The following is a 24,933-nucleotide window of genomic DNA, read 5'->3' on the forward strand; positions in this document are numbered from 1 at the left end:
CACAATTAAAGCAGAATTACACTGTATTCCTTTAACAAGGTGTTACTATTTGCCATATTTTCAGAAAACTGTATAAAACATCTATCTATGGCCTTTCTAACTGAAAAGCTATATATATATATATATATATATATATATATATATATATATATATATATATATAGGGCCACATGTGAATTCATTTTTGGAGTTATGACCTTAAAGTCAGAATTCTGAGAGTAAAGTCAAAATTCTGACTTTAACCTAATCTTCATCCGTAGTTTAGTAGTTCATTGAACAGTAGGCTCCATGTAAAATATATTTTTCCTTTCCAAAAGCTATTTTTTTAGATAATATACTTTTCCAGCAGAGGGCAGAAAACCCATAGACATGAACACGAGAAAAAAACCCTGTGGAGAAACGCAAAGACTGGAATGGATAAGACAATCTCCCGGAGTGAAGCTTTTATTTTTAGAGCTCCCCCTGCTGACTGGCTGCAGTATAGATCCTAAATCCCGCATCCTCATTGAACGTCAAACGTCAAATAGGACCCAGGCTATTTTTCTTTCTTTCTTTTTTCTTTTTTTTTTTTTAATTAGGCTAAAAAATAAAAAACACAACTTGCATATTTATGCTCTTTGAATCAAATCAGAATCAAGTTTTGTTTTGGGGTTTTTATTTATTTATTTTTAGGGTAATTATTTTAGAATTATTTTTCCTCTCCAATTTTTAGTTTTCTGATCAGGCATTGACATGGACAGTCCCACCCACTGACGGAGGAGGACATCATGGCGGCCTCCTTGCTTCTCGGTCGTCAAGGGGTTGTTTTTGGACTCCGCTTGTCTGCGGTGAATAAATGTTTGTGGTCTGCACACCCATGGCAGGAGCACGTCAGGCACTTCTTTCAGTCCCCATGGATACTCGGTAAGTCCTGACACTTTACACGGAACACAGCAGCTCTAGTCTGGGCTGTGCGGACTCTTACGTTACAATATAAATACGCTTAATTCGGTCATTCTAAGACGATTTTCATCACTATTTGTATTTACTTTTTCCTGTATATCAAAGTACAATGCATACATCTTAATGGTGGTTGGTGTATGCAACTTAATAGAGCACGTTTGAGAAAAGATTCATTTGTTGCTCAAAAATATTTGAATATTGCTACATCATATCACTTCGATTGTGATGTTGAGTGGTGAACTATTATTATTATTATTATTATTATTATTATTATTATTATTATTATTATTATTATTATTTGTGTGTTGCCTTAAGTTCCTTTAAAGCTACAATAGATGCAGTACAGCTATTATAACTGTCCGATGAGCAACTTTTATCACTAATGTGATTTTCTGCGTTATTATCAAATATTCATGTCAGCATTTAGAGTAATGACTGATCTGAGCATTAATGCAGGGAAAAAAACAAGCATTTATCTGTGGATTTTACTCTTTGCATAAGCATAAAATGACGTAAAATTGCTCTCGTCCTCCCTCAGCAAGATATTCATTACTGTGTCATCCGCATATTTAATTTTTTTAAATTATGCACATCTTGTTCTCACATGTAAAGAGTTAAAAAAAAAAAAAAAAAAAAAAAAAGAAAAGAGAAGAAAGAAAGATAACTTAAGAGCACAGTAAAATTTATTTTGATCTGTGGTAGAGGCAAATGTCCAGCAGATGGCAGCAACATATTGCGTTTGTCCTGCATCAGAACAAGCTTAATAATCAAAAGTATTTTAGTACTATTAGCTGTTGCTGGAGTATTACCAGGAGCCAATATTAATAATTATTACATGTTTTTGGTTTTGTTTTTGTTTTTTAAGTCAAGGCAGATTTAGAACAGTGTGCATTTCATATTATTACCTTAGGCATAAGCAATAACAAGCACTATTAGCATTTTCATACTTTCAACACACTCAATTTAATTATTTAATCAATGTTTTTAATATTTGTGTGTCCTTGTGTTTTTCTATCAACCTGCCTAGAAATGAAAAATTAGCCAAAGGATACAATCTCACATATTTAGTTTGTAGTATTTACTAGAGTTGTGTATTGCCTGGTGATCCAATTCGTATCCTGATACATAGGTCACGATACGATATGATACGATATATGAATCGTCTGTAGTTCCGGACCCGGACCTCAGACAAATCTGACTATTCTTCCGGCACTTCCTGTGCGAGTGGTATAAGGCGCTAGACTTAAAGAAGACATATCATGCCTTTAAATCCTTTCTTTTTACATATAAATCATACAGTTGTAGTCTATATAAAGTGGAACTGCAATGCAATTCCTCATTATTATAGCTCCACAGACCCCTTTTCTACCCCTTTTCTGATGTGCTTCTGAGAGCAACTCGTTTTGGTGCGGTCTCTTTAAATGCAAATGAGACACTCCATACCCTGCCCCCTCTCCAGGTTGCAGAGGTGACACTTGGTTCAACTCCACCCTGTTTGGCCATTTTTGTAGTTTGATAGAAGAGATACGATTATCTAGCGGTGCACAAACTTTTTATTCACACGTTATTTACAAAATGTCAACAACAGAAGACTTGTCCATCTAGCCTTACATGTTCGAGCCAGAGTCGGACCCGGCGGAGCGAGATGAAAATGAAGCGAGCACACAGCGCTAACATATGAAGACGGTGCAACTGCTAATGCTAACAAAACAATGACGGGGACGTCTTATCATCACACTTTTTAGCGTTATTTACAGCTTACCGAAGTGCTCTGTTCGTCGTCTCCAAAGATAGGAGGAATTGAACCCTCAATCAGACAAAGTCTTTCTGCAAATCTTTTTTTATACTGGCGGAGGTTGCTGAAGCAGTCATCCTTGAAGTGCTTCGCGCACACAAAAATGACCTTACCCACAGATGTGGGTACATTTCCGTGAAAAATAAAACTCAACCAGGCACTTTGAAAAGGTTCTGATGCTGGGAGACGGTGTAATGAAGCGTGTGGGTTACTACATCCAACAACCGAACATTTTGACTTATCCTCTCGTAACTTTAGCATCCTTGAGCTTGGACTACAAAATAAAAGCGAGAAATAAAAATGGCGGATTGCTCGAAGTGTTGGGCCTGGAGTGGATGTCCTAATTTGGCAGTTCCGCTGCAAATACTGTGACATTATTGTTCAAAAAACGTAATAGAGAATAGAAAAATCGAAACAGATTGAAAAATATGACCAAAACAGAATATAAAGATATCGGAAGCACCTGAAGAGACTAATTTGAACTTTTCTGTACTTCTAAACAATCTAAATATACAACAAAATGCATTTAAGGCCTAAAAAAGTGGATGTAGCATGATATGTCCCCTTTAAGGACGTATCCTTCCGCTGATGTGGGTTCGATTCCCACTTCTGACATATTTAACATGGCAAATTCCACCTTTAAAAATACATATACAAAAAAAAAGAAACATTTTAGGGTATTTCCTAGGTTAGTGGTAGGGATAGGGTTATCGTTCGGGTTCGGGCTAAAATAAAACTGACAAAACTATAGCTAGATGGACGCGGGTCCAGCAGTGACGGAACTATCGGCATTCGGCTTACTGCACATGTGGATGCATGCGTACAGGAAGTGCCGGAACTATAGTCAAGATCGTCTGAGGTTCGGGTCCGGACCAGTAGCAACAGCCTACAATATATCCTGATATTTAAGTGTAAGGTGATTATTGCAATTTTTTTAAATATATGACTTAAGAAACAACTAATCTGTAAATCTGTACACCTTCATGACAACATTATGTATGAAATATATTTTACTCAAAACATTGGCTTCAACAAGCCATGTGCCGACTTTTAAACCAACTTTGACTTTAGTGCAACATGACTTTAGTGCAACATGACTTTAGTGCAACATGACTTTAGTGCAACTTAACTGAGGTATTTATGCCTAGAACAACAAATAAATGCAGAAAGTTAGTACTTTTTTTTTAGATTTGATTGAAAAAACACAAGCTGGTCTACATTCCCAGATTTCAGCGCACTTCTTTGTGCAGTTACAATGTCTCCTGCATTGGAAAAAACTTTCTTGGTTAAATTAAGGTAAAAAAAAAATGAAAATAAATAAATAGATAAAATTAAAATTGATATGGATGCATTTTGAATCGATCCAAGAATTGTGCGATGTAAATATTGTGATATGTCGCCGAATCGATTTTTTTCAACGCCCCTTGTATTTACTATGTATTGTCCCAAGATATTTGGATCATATCTAAACCTAATTGTCTTCATGCTTGTGAATATTTTCTACCTGAATTTATTAGAAGGATTTCAGTCATGACTGACTCTACCATGGGGTTACTTGTTGGTCTGAGGCATCTATCCTTGTACTTGTCTGTAAATAGATATGTATATATCTGTATCTTTTATTCTTTGTGTGTTATTTTCTCTATTTATATATAGCTTCTATTATTGTATTGTTTATTTTAGCTTCATTGCACTATTTTTCAGGTGTCTTTTGGGTTTTATGTGTTGCCTTCTGTTGTCTTTTTTATTGAGCTGTCGAAAAATGTAATTTGACAGTTTGATAAACATACAGTACCACTTGTTTTTGTACTTGATTTACAGTTAGTTAGCATTTACTTGGTCTCGTAAGTTTAAAAAGAGTGAAATAATTTGTATTTCATGCCACTTTGTATTTGTAATTGGTAATATTGCGATATATCGTGGTTTACACTACCAGTCAAAAGTTTTAGAACACCCTCATTTTTCCAGTTATTTATTGCAATTCAAGTCGTGCAAGTCCAATGAATAGTTTAAAATGATACAAAGGTAAGTCCTGAACAGCCAGAGGTTAAAAAAAAGATTTGGTTTCTCAAAACTGAAAAATAATGTACATTTCAGAATTATACAAATAGGCTTTTTTCAGAGAACATGAAGTGGGTTAACAGTGTAAAGCTGTTCTTCAACAATGAAAGTTGAATCAGCCTTGAAAGCTGGTGCTACTAATTTCTACAGGTGTTTTAACTTTTCTATATTACTTCCAACCCCCTCTGTCTGTATAAAAGAAGTGTTGGAACACACTGTACTTTGATGAGTCAAAAGTTTAGAATACATTTTGGTCTATAAATTGATTCCATGATTTCTTTTTCAACTCAAATTGCTTATTTGTTCTATGCTTTCATTTCAGAGTGCAATGACAATAAACTGAATCATTTTCAATAAAAAAAACTGGAAAAAGTGTGTTTTTCTAAAATTTATGACCGGTTGTGTATGTTGTATTGTTCGTATCGAGATATATCGTATTGTGACATGCTAATCGTGTATTGCACCGTATCGTCAGATTCATGGCAATGCACACCTGCATGATGGAGGTAGTATGAGTATGTTCACTAGTGTTTGTTTATTTGCTTGTCTGTTACCAGGATTACATCAACAGTACTAATATATTGTAACAAAATTTTAACCAGAAATAAACCTTATGCCAGGAAAGATTCCTTTACATTTTGGAGGAGATCCAGATCAATAAATTGATTCTGGTGGATAGAGGTGAAAGTAACTGATTGCAAGTACTCACATTACTGTAATTCAGTTGCTTTTATTTGTACTTGTACTTTTTTGAGTATATTTCTATATCAGTAATTTTACTTGTACTTACATACATTTTAAAAGAAGTAATTAGTAAAATTTTTCCACCCAACCATTACTGAATAAATTATTGTTTTTGTGATATTTTTTTAAAATTTCTGATTCATGACACATTGAACATAATCCATATGTGCTTAGTTGTGCCATTTCTGATCAACATCCAGTCACTTTCCTGAGTTCAGGTTGTGGTTTTTTACCCATTATGTTGTTACCCACATGGAACATTTGGTAATTTAATTTATTGGTGTTAATTTATTTCAAAAAGAATTGTACATTTTGACCAAACGTTTTATTTTATACAGATGCCTTTGTGAAAAACAACTTAAGTTCGAATTGTGCAAGATTTGGTCTCTTCCTTTTTAAAGTTTATACATGAGATGTTTACTGTATGCAAAGGATCCATGGCAAGATTTTTTTTTACCATTTTACGAAAGGACATTTGGTGCTGTTGTTGTAACTTGTGTCTGTGTTGATGTTCAAGATAAATACAGACATCTCCGGTTAGACTGGGGCTTCCTGTTCCCTGATGAGTCCACAGTGTTCAGCACACAGTGCTCTTAGCTACATGTGAACTTTGACTTTTTAGCAGCAGCGTAGGCCTCTGATTGTTGCCCAAAGCTCTCCATGCCTCTGCAGGTCTGAGTGCAGTCACTCAACATTCCACTTATATCAATGACCTGCGCTTGTTGCTCTTCTATGGTGACGTCATCCCTGCCTGAAGTCATCCCTATGTTGACTCTTTGTGGCCTGATTCATTCAGACGTTGATGTATGCCGTGCAATAGGATAGGATTCTGAACATTTTTTATAGAGATATTTTTGGCTTGAAGCTTTTCTAATGTCTCCCTTTGAATTGTGTGTGTTGTTCTCTTTGTAACCTCTAGGTGTCAGCCCACTCAAAGTGCAAATGCCAGCCCTGTCCCCAACGATGGAGGAGGGAAACATAGTGAAATGGTTGAAGAGCGAAGGTAAAGAAACACAAAATGACATTAGACTTTCTAGATGCAGTACAGACTTTGTTCATTCTTGTCAATTTCTGTGTTAAAGTGTGTCAGTAGCAGGGTTTGGCTAAATGTAATTGCATAATTGATAATTGATTACAATTTTTGATGTAATTGTATAAAATATGTTGCAATAGTAATTGAATTGTAGTTGAGTTCATATAATTAATTTTGTAATTGGCATGGAAATGCTATAAATCTTTCATTTACAATTTAAATGTATGCAAACCTGGACAACCATGATGTTACAGTTCTACAGAGATGTCTAGAAAAAAAAAAGTAGTAGGCCTAAAAACACAAGTAGAAGGCAAAAACTTGTGGGGAGTTGCCGCCGCTGCGCGCCGATCACGCGCAACACCTAGGGGGGTCGGGGGGGCAAAACATTAATACCAATATTTTCATGGATAAGGAAGCGTAACAAGGTAACCAAGAGATGAAAAACAAATTGGATGGTGGATAATATTTTTTAGTGTATTTTACAGCTGATTTAAAGTTTTATGGAGTTATTTATTAAAGGTTTTGTAACTTTGATTAATTGTGATTGAAAACATAATTGTAATTAGCTTTTGGGGGGGGAAATAACTGTAATTGGGGAAAAAATGCTGGATACCGTAATCATAATTGAGTTGTAATTGAACATCGATAATTAAAGATGTAATTGTAATTGAAAAATGTAATTGACCCCAACCCTATAATATAGGCTCCTCGCTGTGTCAGTCCCATCATTAGGTTTATATGTGGTTTATTTATTTTATACGTTTACTGCCCAAACTTGTTCATTTACCATTGTAGAGCACTGGCCACGCCCTCTTTCACTCCCTGAACTCCCCCAGGTGTTTCATACCTGTGGGGGTCTCTGCTGGCTAATTGGCTCAAGGATCACGGCAGTCACCATTCCTCACTGCTTAGCAACTCTTTTATCAGGAGGCTGCATGCTGAATTCTCATTGGCTGCCGGGCGGTGTTGCCATGTGCTTGTGTGACTTGACACTGGCAGGGGAAAACAGTGCCTGTGCACCTGCACAACACGCAACAATCACAATGATCAAAGGCTCATCTGTTGAACTTAATTGTTTTGTGTGTGTGTGTGTAATTTCAGATTTTGTGTAAACACGCCCCGCCCCCTCCCTATCCCCCCAGTCTACTTTTATTGTTATACCGATTACATTTTGATTGAGTCCAAGCATAAAGGTGTGAGGTCATCTCTTTAATCTTTAATGTTGTATATCACACCTAACCCCTGAGGTCATGCAGTGTTAAAGCCTCATACAAATCCAATCTTTCAACCAATCTCGGGGGGTGTTGGGGGGGGGGGGGGGGGCTTCCAACATGTACACTTCCTCTTTTTCTCATCTCTCCCCCAAACCATTCCACACAGGCTTCACTTCCCCATTTAGATCAGACTCGTACCTACAGTAAATAAACCATAGAAACTCCATCTTTTTTATCTCTGTTATTTCAGATATTATGGAACGGCACTTGATTCGGCTCAAATCTTTGATCTTTTGGACGACAGAATAGATGCTAAGGGCACTGTTACTGAAAACACACCAGAGGTGAATGTAATGGATTACAAGTACTCACGTGACTGTAATTGAGTTGCTTTAATGGGTACCGGGACTTGTACCTTTTTTATTATATTTCTAAATCAGTAATTTTGCTTTTACCCAAGTACGTTTTAAAAGAAGTAAAGTCATTTCTACACCTACAACCGTTACTGAGTAAATTATTATTTTGTGTGATTATTTTTTTATTTCACATTGAACATAATCCATATGTTCTTAGCAACAGTACTTCTACTTGACTAGGATAAATCACTACTCTTTACACATCTGAAACACACTGACCTGAATAATAAGTAATTCAGCTTTCTTTTGTTTTCAAACAACAAATGATAAATTACTGATAGTTATTTAATAAATAACTAATATTGGACTAAGAGACCATGTTTATTTTTCACTTTTCAGCTCATTAAAGTTGTTTTACTCGCAGCTCTTTTTGCATGTGTGTTCATGACGGTGGGAGAGAAACAAACCAACAACCATTAGTGCCTAATTGCCATCGTCTTTTGTTTTAATTATATGATAATGTATGCGAGTGAGTGAACTGGTGGGAATTTGATGGGAGTCTTAAAAGGATGCAAAGATCAAACTGTCTGCCCTACATGCTGCATTTCATCCAGTGAAACATTAAGTAAGCCTTATTGTCTTTGTCCTTGACTTTGAATTCCTCTATAAACAGAATAAACAGCAGTTTATTCTGTTTATGACAAACCATCAGTTAGAAATTACACCAGTAATGTTTCTTTCTCGCAAAACAAGTTCTCAGAATAAAACGGTTGAATAGAAACTTATTTTTTTTATTTTCTGTGTGTTGCTTGTTGACCAGGTGAGGCAGTGGCAGCAGGTGATGCCCTTTGTGAGATTGAGACTGACAAGGCCGTGGTTACTTTGGAGTCAAACGATGACGGTATCTTGGCCAAAATAATGGTAAGTGAGCAAAAAACATGACAACAAAACACTATTTGTTTGCAAACAGAGATATTTATAAATCGTTTGCCTTAGTTACACAACAATGACTCCAAAATACCTAATATGACAGAAAGATACACAAATAACTGCAAACATACACAAAATGACACTAAAAATAATTCTATCTAAAAAATTACAGAAATATACACAAAATGTTGCCTGGTTCTGCTGGTTCCTGTTAAAAGGGAGTTTTTTCTCCCCACTGTAGCTGATGCATGTTCATGTGGATTTGTTGCATTTTTTTCTTAAGAATTCTATATTTTGATAGCGCTTCAAGATGACTATGGTTGTAATTTACGCTATATAAATAAAGTTGAATTGAAAATTACAAAAAATAACACAAAACTACTTCAAAAACACAAGGTGAACCCTAATAAATTACTGAAAAATATACAAAATAACAACAAAAATACACAATGTGAGATTGAGGCTGACAAGGCCGTGGTTACTTTGGAGTCAAACGATGATGGTTATCTTGGCAAAAAATAATGGTAAGTGAGCAAAAGAACACTATTTGTTTGCAAACAGACCTACTTTCTAGAGGTATATCTAATAGTTTCCCTTAGTTACTTATCCTTCGTGTGGATCATTAATCACGTTTATATTTAGGTGTGGATTTCTCGCTTTGCCTGGTTATTATGTGGAATCTTGATATATTTGCATTGGATGCAGTTCTGTCAACATGAGAGTCTTAGGTTATTTCATCGGCTGTGCTAATTGGCTACGCTTGTTTAATCTGCTTTCCCCCACACAATGACAGCAACACTTTGATGATGCGTCTTCGCTGACAAATACTTCTGTTTCTCCCCCCCACCCCCACCCTAGTGAGTCGTTTGTCATTTGAATTTTTAATAGGCTGCCAAAGACTGAATGATTTGTTTTCTTTCATTTCTGTTCTACTAAGTTTGTCTTTATTTTCTAGTGCTGTTCAGACATTTATAAATGTTAATTTTACATGAAATGACAAACACTGGATTTTTACTACTACTACGAAGCGATATTCATGAGATGATCCACAATATGGTTGGCTTTCTAAAGCCTACCATTATTAGGATTAAGGGTGTAATGCAACCTGATAACTGCAAACACAGCTTATGGTGTATGTCCTATACTCAGATGCATCATCACCCATGTTTTTCTGCACGTATTTTACTTTCAACATGTTTTTTTTTTGTCTTTTGCATTCCTTTACTCCGTTATTCACTTGGCTACTATGTGGGTAAGGTAGTTTCCATAGCAACCAGCCAGGAATTGGGGGGCAGGGGCTTTAGCTGGCAGAGAAAGATGGTCTACATTAGATAAGCCCCCCGTCTCTCCTTCCGTGGTGCATGTGTTGCAGAATGCATGCGCAATGTAATGAAAGAAACAGAAAAATACCAGACATTTGCAGTTTCCTGCACAACACACGTAACACGCTCTCCATCAGCGACATTAGCCCTCAGTGGTGTCATTGTAGCTCTCCAAGCGAGGTAGGTGCTTTAATTTAGTGACAGCGATGATCACCTGCCAGTGGAAAAATGTCTGCACGAAGATGCAGATGAGGAATTTATACACGGGGGGGGTTATTTATGGGTTCAAGCACCTCATGCACTCAAGCCATTTCCAACCATATTCATTGAGGATAAGAGACCTGAGAATAGACGCTGCTGCTGCTGCTGTTGGAAGAGGGTGCGGTTTTGTAACACCACAAACACAAATTACTTCATCCTGTCACAAGTGTACTGCCTACTCTAACCTGACCTAAGGACACAAATCTGATAACGTTTCACATTTGTAGGCAAGACAAATTCATTTAGATTGTGCAGACATGGGCAACTGGTGGCCCTTGGTCTCAATGTGTATGCTCCCCAAAGTAAACCTACAAAGTGACTCCAAAAAACCCCAAATGATTGAGAAACACACAAAAAATCTGTAAAAATACACAGTTGGGCTGTACTGAAATATACGCAGAAAGGGCAAAAAAAATCTCCTGAAATTACTCGAAAACACACAAGATCACTTCTCGTAAAATAACAGAAATATACAAAATGACTGCAAAAATACACAAAACGACTCCCAAAAAAATATTTACAAATACAGAACTATACACTATAAGGACAATAAAGTATCGCAAAATTACTCCAAAAGTATACAACATGAGTCAGGTGACTACTAATAAATTACTGAAAAATATACAAAAATACACAATGACTCCAAAAACACACAGAATGACAAAATACACCAAAAAAATGCAGAAATTACAGAAATATATTAATGTACACAGAAAGGAAAAATAAATCACTCAAAGTTAAGACACAGGATGACTGAAAAATATACAAAATGACAACAAAAATGGCTCCAACAACACACAAAATATAAAGAATGAAGGAAAAATATACAGTAACACAATACAATTACACAAAACAGACAAACGCACAAAACAACAACAAAAACTGTAATCGACAAGAATGTACACAAATGACAAACACACATACAAAACAACCAAAATACACAAAATGACAACAAAAACACACATAAACCCTTTTATTTGTTTTGTTGTGTAACAAAGCTCAGATTGGTCATGATTCTAAATTGAATATTTATAATGGGGCCCTCAGATCACATTTTGTAGTTCTGCTGTGATAACGGTTGCCAATTCAAGGGAAATTCAGTGCAACAGTAAGTCACTAATTATAGACTCAGAAGTAACATACATGTTTGCAGTTACACAGGTGCACACTGGTCCCATGTGTTCAGCTGCATGTGAACACAAGCGCTAATGAGCATGAAATGGTTGTTTTAAAATACATATGAACCATGAACAAATTGTGGTGATTGAGGTCATTCCTAAATGTCACAAATGGACAAAGTTCCGTACAAATTAACCTTCCATCCTCCATCAAATCAAGGATTTATCCACGCTGAGCTTTCCATTAGCTTTTTTGCTGTAAACCTAGCTAACACTAGGAGATCAGTTTTAAGGGAATAGAAATTAAAGCATGTCATGGCTAATCCTATTGTAGCACAGCTGTTGTTGTCTGGGTGTATAATACGATTTCATTACAGTTTGACAATAAGTGGGTTATTATTATAGCTCATATATGATAAATTATAATCATGTAATAGCATTAGCTTTACAGATATTCCCTACAGAAGTTACTACAAAGGCTTGGAAAAGGTCTTGTGGATTTGTTTTCAATCGTGTGTCTTTAATTGACTATTTGTGTAATGTAGGATTAATAAAACTACATTTAAAATACGTTTAAACGAAATCATAACACTATGAGCCACTATCATATTTTGTGTTTGTTTTAAACAACAAAATCCATTGTAGTCATCAGATCAGCTTGCCGGTGATGGATAATTCTTTGAACATATAAACATTTGCAACAGTTAGAGAAATATGCACAAAATGAAGAAAAATGCGACAAAATGACTCCAAAAGTGGTAATAAATGGCCTGAAAAATATATACAAAACAAACAACAAATAATAAAGAATGATGGACAAATATACAAGCAGACGATACAATTACACAAAATGACAAAAACAACAACAAAAAATCTAATTGACAACAAGAATGTACATAATTGACAAAAATAAACACAGAACAACAAAAAAACTAACAAAACACATAAAACAATAACCAAATTAGACAAAATGACAGCAAAAACACATCAAAACCCTTTGCTCTGTTCTGTAATTATGCACTGATCAGTTGTTTTTCTAAATGCTAACATAAATACTGACAATGTGTTATATTTGTTGTTTGTTTTAAACACAAAAAAATCCATTAATGTCATCCGATCAGCTAGCTGGTGACGGATCATTTTTTGAACAACAATTGCAGAAATATACATAAAATTTGACAAAATTACTCCAAAAACATACAATGTGACAGGTTATAAATTACCTGAAAAAATATACAAAACTACAAAAATACATAACATTGGCCCACACACAGAACAACAAAATCAAATTGACAACAATGTCCATAATAATAATTGACAAAAAAAACACACAACAGCAACAGAAAAAAAACACAAAATACATAAAACAACAATCAAAATACACAAAACGACAACAAAAACACACCCAAACCCTTTGTTCAGTTCTGTGTTAATGCTCTGATCGGTCATTTATTCTAAATGCTGACTTGTTTGTTTCAAACAAAAAAAATCCATTAATGTCATCAGATCAGCAGGCCAGTAATGGGTTTATAAAATGGTCTAACTAGTAGATTTTTACCTCTAACTGCTTCTCCATCTGCTCTCCTGTCACAGCCTTAATATCATGTTGAGCTGCAGCTAAGCAACAGCTCTTCAAATAATTCCCCTTTTGATAAGTGATGAAGTGGAAAAGTCTGACTCTGTGCTGCTGTGCTCGGCCTTTCACTTTAGACTGATCAATACACGAGAAGCAACAGAAGGACTGTATAGAGAATGTAATCCCTGTTCAATTGAATTCACTATACAAGTTATTTTTCCTCATTAAAGGAAGATTATTTGCCTTAGCATCCTCAAAGACAAAAAGCCAAAGGAAAAACGACTATTTGAAGTAGTAGTAAACAGGGATGTAACGATTCACTCAACTCCCGATACGATTCGATTCACGATACTGGGTTCACGAAACAATTTTCTCACGATTTATTTTACAAAATGGGACTGTAGAAAAATGTCAAAAGAATCCCTTGATAAACTATTCAAAACAATGGAATTTAACTAAAAATAAATCTTGAATGAAATAAATAAAGGAATAATACAAATGAAGAAGAAGCTATTAATTTAAATTCTGGTTCTATAGTAAGCAATGCAAAACTGCATAATAGTTCTTTTTAAAAGTGCAACTGAAAATGTATTTTGTGCATTAACAATTGGACTTAAAAAAAAAACAGTCATTTCACTTTCTTGAGGTCAGATATTTGTTTGGACCAGCAGAGAGCGCTGGTAACCCAGTGGTCGGTTGGCATGCAGATGTCTTGCAGTGAAGAAGAGATGCTATGCTAGCACACAGAGCTAATAGAAAAACGTGACTTTTACAGATATTCACGTAATATTACAGATATTTTTGGTGCTAAAGGGGTAAGGAATCATTTATGAACATGTTTAAAAGTAGAAAGCGGCCAGAAAGAAAGTATTAGCAGATTCCGCCCGCCCCCAACACTTCTGGATAGCGCCTGCTGGTTAAAAAAAGTACTGCGATTCAATTTTCACAGTATCAATGTGAATTGTGATACTTATATTTTTAACTGCCTTACGATTAATCGTTACATCCCTAGTAGTAAAGGATTTCACATGCATGGCAAATGCTGCTCCCTCACCAAAAAAAGTGCTTTTCCAACAATCTTAACAGATGGAGGAGGGCAGTCGCAATGTCCGCTTAGGCACCCTCATCGCCCTCATGGTGGAAGAAGGACAGGATTGGAAGCAAGTTGAGGTCCCAGCTCCTGAAGCCGTCCCTTCACCTGCACTCGCTGGACACACAGACCCAGCCCCTGCCCCTGCTGTGGCTTTCCCCCCACCCTCACCATCTAAAGCACTCCCATCAGGACCGTAAGTGTTATTTTTCCCACCGTTTTTCTACTTTACTGGAGCTTAGCTTAAAACAATATTTAAAATATTATCAATTTCCCTACTGCCAGATGCTTTACCTTGTGAGCGTCAAAATAAAATGCTTAAATGTATACATTTTTTAATTGCTATAAAACAGTTAACTCATTCACTGCCAGCCATTTTCAGAGCAGCCAGCCCTATTGCCAGGCATTTTAGATGATTTTCACTGATCTTTCACGACCTACAGAATATTTTTTACTATGACAATCTGACATCTGAAACCATTCTGAAAGATTAGACTCTCTACTTTCATTAGAATTTTTTTGTTTGTTTCTAGCTTGTTTTGTTCTTCCCTAATCAGCAATTGAATAGAGGCACAAATTGCCAGTTTGTGACAAAAAGCTGAGAAAAAGCCTTTTTCTGAAAAAAACCTGTCAGTGACATTGAAGCTATTATTATTTTTTTTTTGCTTTAGTGACACCTCAACATTGAATTCCTTGTATAAAACTACAAAAACAACACTGAGACCAGGCTTTTGATGGCAAAATTATTATTATTATTTTGCTATTTTATATTTTTTATGAGAGGAAAGGGGGGGTCACCGACATCAATTTGGTTCATTCTGCGAGAGTCATGAATGTTCACCCCAAATTAGAAAATATTTGGATGAAAGATTTTTTTGATGCAATAACTAAAATTGAAAGTTTGACCTGATGGTGACGCTGCATGAAAGGTCATATCATCACCACAACCAATATAATTCATGCTATTGTGGTCATTGATGTTGTCAGTAAGTTTAAGAAGATTTGGATCAAAACTATTCAAGATAAATTAAAATTCTAATTTAAAAGTTTGACCTGATGGTGGCGCTAGGGAACAGGTCAAGTTATTTATGTATTCAACAAGTGCCTTACACAAAAACTTGGTCAACAAATTATCTGAAAATAATTTTCTGGAGGCAAATATCCCTGGAGTCAGAGTGGTAAAATATGATATTTGAGGATAATAGGAGGGTTAAATAATTGGTTCAAGATTGTCTCTGTTTTTGTATTTTATATTGTATATTTATTCAATAAATAAACCAAGTCTTTTTTTTTTTTCCCTATGTAGATTACGCTTGAGTCCTGCCGCAAGACACATTTTGGACACTCATGGCATCAGCCCCAAACTGGCATCACCCACTGGCCCAAGAGGACTTATCACCAAGGAGTGAGTTGTCAATGCTAGAATTAGTGTTACTCTAAGCCAGGGGTTCTCAACCTTTTCAGCCCGTGACCTCCAAAATAAAGGTGTCAGAGACCAGGGATCCCCACTGTACCTGAAGGTGGCTGCCAACTTTGGTTCTTTAGTCGACTAATTGGTCGATGCCATCTTGGTCGACCAAGATTTTCATTGGTGGACCAAGATTTTCATAACAATATTACGTATTTAATGCCTAAACATGATTCTTTGTCCAGCAACAGCTGTGTGAGTGCGTGCTGCGCTGTAATAAAAAAAATAAAAAATTGTTGCGCTTCAGCTGTCACTGCGCTGTCCTCAGAGCAGATCAGAGCAGAGAGGAACAAATTAAGACAGGCTTGAAACACAAGCATCCACTGTTAAATCAATCCTTTTTCTGCACAAGAACATGGATTATCCTTATATTTGATACGTGGATTATGTAAATAGATCCACTGCTGTCTCTGGTGCAGCGGGGCACACTGCGCACTCTTGTTTGACGTGTTTTTGTTTCCCCGTGCGCTGATCGAATGTTGACATTGTTTATTAATAAAGCAGGCTCACCACTAAATCAAACGTAAATATGTCATTTGTATGAGGAAAAAATAGGTTTTAATTGTTGGTTTCAGGTCGGGCACGGATATAAATACTTAATGTCTGTCGGACCTGTAGGTTTCACTTTTACTTAGTTGGGTTCTGGTCAAAGCTTGAATAAGGTTCAGATCAAAAATGGTCTGTGTTTAAAAGCAAATCAGCACCACAAAACGCCAAAACTAAATCTTTCTCTCTCTCTTTTTCTTTCTCCTCGTCCTCCTCTGCACCTGCTCATTCATTCTCTGGCTCCACTGCACAAAAACTGAGACAATGTGCATGCGGGTCAGATGGGCGTGAATAATAATAAACTTCCTGGATAACAGTGGATATTATTCAGAAAAATAAATAAATGCGGTTACCACTAGGAGTGTGACAATATCTCGATACGGCGATATATCGCGATATTTTTCTGCACGATCGATTATCGATATGCTCCCACTAATTTTTTTTATTTTATTTATTTATTTATTATTTATTTATTTTTTTTCAAAACCTTTTCTGCTTTTTCACTAAAATGTGCAGGTATGTCTTCACAGAAATGTTGTCACTGTTTGTTGAACAATATATTGTTTACTGGAATATTGCACTATAATGGTGTCACTGGTAAGAAAGACCCTATTTTTTGTTTACAGAAAGCACTATAGGAGATACTTATTCATTTACATTGGTATGTTGACACTTATTTACAGAAATGTTGCACTAAAATAGTGTCACTGTTCATAGGACACTTTTTCAATTTATTGTCTTTCAGAGATATGAAATAAATAATGTATTTTTTCACTTAATCTTTTTTTCTTGTTATGTCATAGATTATTGTAGATTGATTTCTGACCAACATATCGAGAATCGCAGTATCGTCATATTGTGAGATAATTGTTATTGTGAGCTTTGTATCGTGTATCGTATCGTATCGTGAGGTACACAGAGGTTACCACTAGGGCTGTAGTCAACCCTGGTTTTTGGTCGACTAATCGCTATGTGCGCCATAATCTTGGTTGACCAACCATTTCCTTCGTGCATGAGACAGTGGATCTATTGACATAATCCACGTATCGAACATAAAGATAATCCATGTTTTTGTGCAGCAAAGTGATTGTATCAACAGTGGTTGCTTAAAGCATTAGATCCACCTTGGTCGTTAATAAATGTGACCTGGCCGTTCACATTGCAGTCGCATGTCATAAGATCGGATACGTCTCGGATTTAGGACTACATATCCAAGTGACCTGGGTCGCATTTGAAAAAATCTGATTTGGGTCATTCAGACTGCCAAAAAAAGATCGGATACAGGTTGCATAGGGGCAAAAAAATCGGAATTCAGCAGTAAGGCTTGCAGTGTGAACGTAGCCTTAGAATGATTTTAAACTGGCAAATAATGGGCATGAGAATTCTTGAATGTGGTTATATTGGCAAAAATAAGCATGAAATATGGTGAAAGGATGTTAAAAGTGGCAATAATTGGTCAGCGTATGTGACATTAGGTGGAAAAAGTATTTTAAATTGTTAAATAAGTGCCAAAAATGTCTTGAAAGTGGAAAAAATGTTCAGAAAAGGCATTGAAATTTGGTGGAGAAGTGGCAGAAATGGGACTAATGTAGCAAAAATGCATTAAAAGGAGCAATATTGCTAGAAAAGGTTATTACAATAGTTTAAAATATGGCAAATTTGGTGTAGTTGCAAAAAAGGGTAAAAATAAGCAAAACAAAAGTGGCTGAAAATGTTCTTAGTTTCTTGAAGGCATCTGGAAGCCCCATCCCAGTGTCTCGCGAAACCCACATGGGGTCCTGACCCCAAGGTTGAGAACTCCTTCTTTAAGCTACTGCACCAGCAATACTGTATTCATCTCATTAAATGCTCCTGGTGAAACTAAAGGTTATTATTACACATTTATGTGTTGCAGTACATTTCGAATAAAAGTTGGCAATACGCTGCTTTTTAGTCATGTTTTATTTTTGCTATTGCTGAAAACAAAACAAATATTCTCAAATTAAGGAAAAGCAGAAAACCATGCAGTTAATTAGATCGAGAAGTGTGAATTATTTCCAACATTAGATCCAAGCTAAAATGTAGAGATTGTAGCCACATTTGTTGATGAGGACCTGTAAATGAACAAATGTGTATACATTTCTGTTCTTACCACATAAACTGAACACAGCTACAAATACAGCAACAAACACTTTTAAACACTACCCACAGTCAGCAGGGAACTGATTGAATGCACTTGTTACCCATCTAACAACCTGCTGTGAAATCTCATTAGGATCCTGAGGTTGCCGTAGCAACCCAGTATCCTAATCAGAATGCTTTTAAGGCTGAGTGTCTAATACAATTTTTAAAACGTTTTATTTTAATGATCTACTTCAGGGGCATTAAGCATTAAGTCAAAATGTGCATATTAATGCATGTAAATATAAAAAGAGTTGTTACTTTTTGTGTTTACAATTATACCACATTGTCAGTATTTTTTATATTATTAGGGGAATCTTGCAGAATTGTTGGTGTGCAGTTGCAGGATTTTGGAAAACGGACCAGGAGAAAAACAACCATTTAAAGGAAGAGAACATTTTTTAGGAGCTTCACCTACTTTAGATAAGTCCCATTTTCCCTCCTTTTGTCCTTTGGCACATGTGATAAGCTTGTAATCAGCGGAAAGGAACCCCTCCCATCACCACTCTTTGTTTAGTAAGGCCCCTCTTTAGTGGGCATGAATACCAGCGGTCACGCAACTGAGCGATGAGATCATTACATGTTACATAATCAACAGAATGGTTTTTAATGATGGAATGTAAATAAGTTTTCTCAAAAAAAGAATAATACAGTAAAAAAAAGTTGAAATAGTCAATTAAATATTTAAATATTAACTAGAAATAAATGAAAACATTTTGATTTAAAAGATGGCTAAACTTAATCAAAGTATTGACTTCCAGAGAATTAGACCATGATAACTGGAAGCACCATGAGCTGATTTAATGCCATTTATTGGTATTCTGAGATAACATTTGAAGGTTTTAGTGATCGTTTTTGTTGAGTATTTGTGAGAATGTCAAAAATACAAAAAGAAAAACCTGTAACTCCTAAACTCTTACAGATATTAAAGTCTTTAAGAGACATTCCATTAGTACTGATAGAGAGTAACAACAGCACTGGGGCTTTTTACAGACATTATCACTCTGCCGTTCAGGAGTTCTAATGACCATCAACTCTCAGTTAGGAAATATTTATGTGTTGCCTGGCAACAGCTTTGTCTCCCTTCCAGATGTGGACCTATTTATTTTGGCGGTGAATAAATGATTAAATAAACAAATCATAAACTGAATTTAATAATGGTGAATCACATGTAAGACATAGATATTTAAAGGGCAAACATGTATTGTACTGTGTGTTAAAAATCACTAATCCAGTGGGAATGTTTGTGTCACTTTAAAGCTGCTGAAGATTATATTTTTTTAACAGATGAAAACATAGTGTCAGCCTCATAAATCAATAAATCTCAGATCATTTGCTTGAAAAAAAAAAAGATTTGAAAGGATGAAATTGTCGCTCGAAAGTTTGTTTTGAACTCCACTGTAAGTTATCAGAAAGATTTCACGCATTGCATTGTGGGATGTGGAGTCCCGAAGTTGGACGCAAGTGTTTTTACTAGGGCTGTCACTTTAACGTGTTAATTGTGATTAATTAATTACAGGAAAAAATAATGCACTTAAAAAATTTACGTCGTTAATTCGCACAGAACCTTTCTCCTTGCACGCGTTTCCAGTATACCCATAACACTGATGCACCGGCTATAACGGTAGAACCTGAGGAGAAGTCTTCTGTGCATTAATTTTAGTCAAAAAAAAAAACACACCAGATGAAAAACTAAAGCCCAGTTGTGTGCAAATTGTGCAAGAGTTTGTGGATCAGCGGAGCTCTCCCACCTCAATGCTAACTATGTAGCAGCTAGCTTAGACAACGGACGCTACATTAGGCTGAGTGGCCAATCCACACTGGACTAGATGTCAGGATTCAGAGCCAAAATGAATGAATTAGTCCATGACCGACAAAATGAACAAATTCAGTGGATAAATGATTGTAGTGGACAGTCGACCACTCTCAGTGGTAGAGGATGTGGGTGGGGCTACTACTACTAGAAGTGATTACTTGATGTTATTTCAGTACTTTATTTTATGATGAACAATGTTTTTTTTGATTTGCTAATTTGCAGCACTGTGATTGATGGGTTTGTTTTATGTATTTTATATTATCTGAAGGAGAGAAAAAGCAACAAGTTTGGTGTTTAATTCTTGTATTTATCATAAAAGTGTTCTTACTGTTTATGATGTGCTAACTTGTAGCACTTCATATGGACCTGATGTTTTATTTCATTTGTATTTTTTATTATTTGGAGACAAAAGTACACATCCATATTACCCTGATAGTCTGTTAAAAACAATACATTATTTTATAAAGGCACTTTGTTATATATTGATCTTTTGATCTGCTACAATAATATAATTTAAATAAAAATACCTCAAGTTTAGGGCGTTTCTCAGCCATTTCTAGGTGAGATTAAAAAACAGATGAATTAATCACAGAGCATATTTAATTAATCACACACTATTTTTAATCTATTGACAGCACTAGGTTTTACATAATTTTTGCCTTGATTTCTTGTGTTTTCTTCTGATATACTCTGCCATTGGCACTCTCAACACATTTCTGGTAGTTTCTCGGACTAAAACAATGATGGATGTTTATTTTTGGGGCTTACACGGAAAGGTTTTAATCCGGCAAAAATTGAATTAGATGAAATCATCAATAAAAGAGATTTTTTTTTTTTTTTTAACTTGTCTGCACATGCTGTCAAAGGTCAACACCACAGGAAGTGCAATCAATATGAGACAGCAATGCATATTTTATTATTGCAATAAAATACATTGATTTATTTTATTGCTTAATTGTGACCATCACCAGCCCTCCCTAAGGAAGGGTAAGAAATATTTTATTATAGGGAGGATATAAAAAGGGAGAGCAGTGTTACACCTAAGTGGAGGGGGAGGGGGAAGGGGAGGGGAAAGGGAGCAGGGAGGAGAGACTCAAGGCAGGAAATAGAAAAGGTGGGGAAGAATAGACTGTTTTGCAGTGAGGGTGAGATGTGAGGTTGTAGAATATATTGTGCTTATTATGTTGTGTAATCCAGCCAGTATGGTGACAAGTGTGAAGTTTAGCTATAATGGTGGTGGCTGTGAACAGGGGGAATGAGTGAATGGTAGTACCTAAAGCAGGTATTTGGGATTAACGTGTCTAAGGTTAAGCCCAGTATGAGTTTTATCCCACATCCCAAGGCGAGCCAGTGCATCGTATACCAGTATATGTGCAAAAAAAAATGCAGATGCAGCCAGGCCAGCAGAAAGAGCGGAGGCCAGGGAGCCCCAGGCAACCCCCCAAGCAGCCGAGCACCCAGTGCATACCCCCACCGACCCCAACCCCCAACCCCAAGGCCCCCCGCCAGCATCCAGCCCCCCCCACCCACCCACACCCAAGCACCCAACCCCCCGAGGGAAGGGCCCAGAGAGCCCCCCGCCCGAGACCCCAGCAGAGGAGCCAAGGCCCCCGCCCAGCAGACGGCCAGAGCCGCGCGGAACGGGCAGCTGGCGGGTGGGCCCAGAGCCAGCAGGGTCCGGACCCCAGGCCAGAAGGACCCGGAACGGAAGCAGCACCGAGAGCAGCCCCCCAGGGACGACAACCACGCCCATAGTCGCCGAGGGCACCAAGGGGATGCTGCAAGCTGCCCCGCCGGCCCCCAGGCGCACCGACCAGGCACCCCAGAACGCGCCAGATCGCCTTTCCTTGATGCCGCCCGCGCGATGCGCCCCGGGGCACCCCCGCCCAGACACGGCACCCACGGGGCCCGGCGCCCCCAGCCACAGACCAACCACCCCAACGCGGATCCTCCAGGACAGGAGCCACCGGCCGCGCCCCCACACACACCCACCTAGCACGGCCCAGGGGAGGCCCCAGCATGGGCGAGGCCCCACAACTCACCCTTCCCTCCCCCCGAAGCTACACAAGCCGGCCCCTGCGGTCCCCCAAGTGAGCCCCCGAGGAGGAGGGGGAGGGGGCGGCCCGGCCCACCGCGCCAGCGGCACACTCAGCGAAGGCGCGCCCCAGGGAACCAGGCCAAGGCTCCCAGACCGGCCGGCGGAGCAACCCACCGCACCACCCCGCCACCCAACAACCCAGGACGCAAGTGCCGCCCCCAAGAGCAGCCGCCCCCAGCGCCACCCCCATCCCGGACCCCCCCGTCCCGAAGCCACGAACCCCCCCACCCCAGGCCCCCAGACGAGCCATCCCCCGAGCCACCCACCCAGCGCAGCAATGCCCGCCCCCCAAGCGAAGGCCACAGCCCCCCCACCAGCACCCCGGGCCGACAGGAGCCCCCCACGCCAAACCCAACGGGAGAGCCGGCGCCGAGCGAAGGCGGAGGATGGGTGGAGGACGAGACAGGGGGACAGAGAGTAAGAGGAAAGAGTGGCAGAGAGACACGCAGGCCCCCGGCACCAAGGGCCACCCAGATGTGCACGAAGGGGTCAGGAGAGCAACACCAAACCGCCCATGGACCACAAGAGCACCCGAAAGGGACGCACGCCCCCACAGAGGCACCCAAAATACCCCAGCAACCCACTCAAGCCACCCAGGTCAAGGCCACCCCACAAACCCATGGAGGTCCAGGACTACAGTTAGATCAGTGTGTTAGTAAAGAGTGGTGCTGGCAGTTGCTTGTAGGCTAGATAATCAGGCTAAAAATGAAAAATCAAGATTCAATGCAATTAGAAAAGGAGTCCAACGCTCCTCAAAGCAGGTTATTTTATTTTTTCTGAGAGCAGACATCTTTTCCATGGAAATAAATTCTATGAGGAGATTTCGCCATTGGTTTATGTTTAAGGATTTTTTATCTTTCCAATTCACTAATATTGTTTTTTTTGCTATGGCAAGTGCCGCAAGGATGGATTGTGATTGGTTTGCTGGAATATCAAGCATAGTCAGGTCTCCTAACAGACATAGATTTGGAGATAGAGGAATTCTGTAGTCCAAAATGGAGGACAGTTTTTCATTGATTAGAAACCAAAACTGTTGAACTGGCGAACAAAGCCATATGGCATGTAAATATGAATCAGCTGTTCCCTGGGTGCACTGAGAGCAGATGTCTGTTGGGGAGAAGCCCAACTTATACATTTTCTGTTGGGTAATGTGGGATCTGTGGAGGACCTTGTATGGAATTAGCTGAAGATTTGTGTTTTTAGTCATCTTAAAGGTATTGCAAAAAATTTCTGTCCAGAAATCAGTGTTCGTGGTGATTGAGAGTTCAGCTTCCCATTTAGCGATTGGTAAGTGATTAGAGTTAGTGTTCAAGAGTGCTCTGTATATTTTTGAGAGTTTTTTTGTTTTTGTTGAGATATTTTTCATATATATGGCCAGTTCTGGAGGTTGCAAGGTGATTAAATCTATTGCCGTATTTTTCTTAATTGTCTCTGTTACTTGCAGGTATTGAAGAAAATTACTTTTATTTATATTAAACGTTTGGGTTTGATTGTTATATGTCCTGAGCTTATCATTTTCGAAGAGGTCTTGGAGATGAATAATTTCGCTATCTTCCCATGTTTTTAGATAGAGCGGTGTTTTTCTGTTTCTAAAGTCAGGGTTGTGCCAGATTGGAGACAGCATGTTAGTTTTTAATTGAACATTTGTAATGTCCAGGGCTTTCCACCACGCAGTCAGGGTGGAGGCAATCAGTGGGTTTTTAAAGCAGTTATGACGTTTGAGGGTCACAGTGATAAAAGGGAGTTCAGAGAGTTTAATATGTTTGCAGTCTAGCTGTTCTATTTCTAGCCAGGTGTTATGGTATTCTTTTGGTTTTAGCCATTCTGTTAAATATAGAATTTGGTTTGCTAGGTAATAATGCGTGAAATTAGGGGCTTCCAACCCTCCCTCGCTTTTATTTTTTTGAAGAGTTGAAAGGCTTATTTTGGGTTTTTTATTCCTAGCATACAATTTTGTAATTGCAGAATCTAATCTATTGAACCATTGCGTTGGTGGTTTCAGTGGGATCATAGAGAACAGATAGTTTATTTTAGGTAAGATTTTCATTTTAACTGAGGCTATTCTGCCAAGGAGTGAGATGAGGAGATTGTTCCATCTCCGCAGGTCTTCTGTGACTTTATCCAACAGAGGGTCTAGGTTCAGTTTAATTAATTCATTTAGGTTTGGTGATATATTTAAGCCTAGATATTTAATTATATTTGTGGGGGAGGGGTATTGTGGGTTTTGGGTTGCTGGGTTCCATGAATTTTTTGTTAAAGGAAGGATTGATGATTTTGACCAGTTAATGGAATAGTCTGATAGTTTAGAGAAGCTGTTTATTAGTTTAAATAATTCTTCTAATGAGGATTGGGGTTCTTCCAAATAGAGTAAAATATCATCCGCATAAAGATTAATTTTGTGTT

At 37.8% G+C, this 24,933-nt stretch overlaps 1 protein-coding gene across 1 annotated transcript in view; it reads left to right on the forward strand.

The window, feature by feature from the left end:
* Positions 1-727: 727 nt before the first annotated feature.
* Positions 728-24,933, forward strand: part of pdhx (pyruvate dehydrogenase complex component X) — a 44,496-nt gene continuing 20,290 nt past the window's right edge. Inside the window, exons 1-5 of the mRNA XM_028450886.1 lie at positions 728-903; positions 6,462-6,545; positions 8,966-9,066; positions 14,439-14,638; positions 15,749-15,847. Coding sequence (XP_028306687.1) covers positions 768-903; positions 6,462-6,545; positions 8,966-9,066; positions 14,439-14,638; positions 15,749-15,847 — 620 coding nt within the window. The 5' untranslated portion in view covers positions 728-767. The remainder of the gene's footprint in view (positions 904-6,461; positions 6,546-8,965; positions 9,067-14,438; positions 14,639-15,748; positions 15,848-24,933) is intronic.

Source organism: Gouania willdenowi, chromosome 6 (genome assembly GCF_900634775.1).
Source record: "Gouania willdenowi chromosome 6, fGouWil2.1, whole genome shotgun sequence".
NCBI lineage: Eukaryota > Metazoa > Chordata > Actinopteri > Blenniiformes > Gobiesocidae > Gouania > Gouania willdenowi.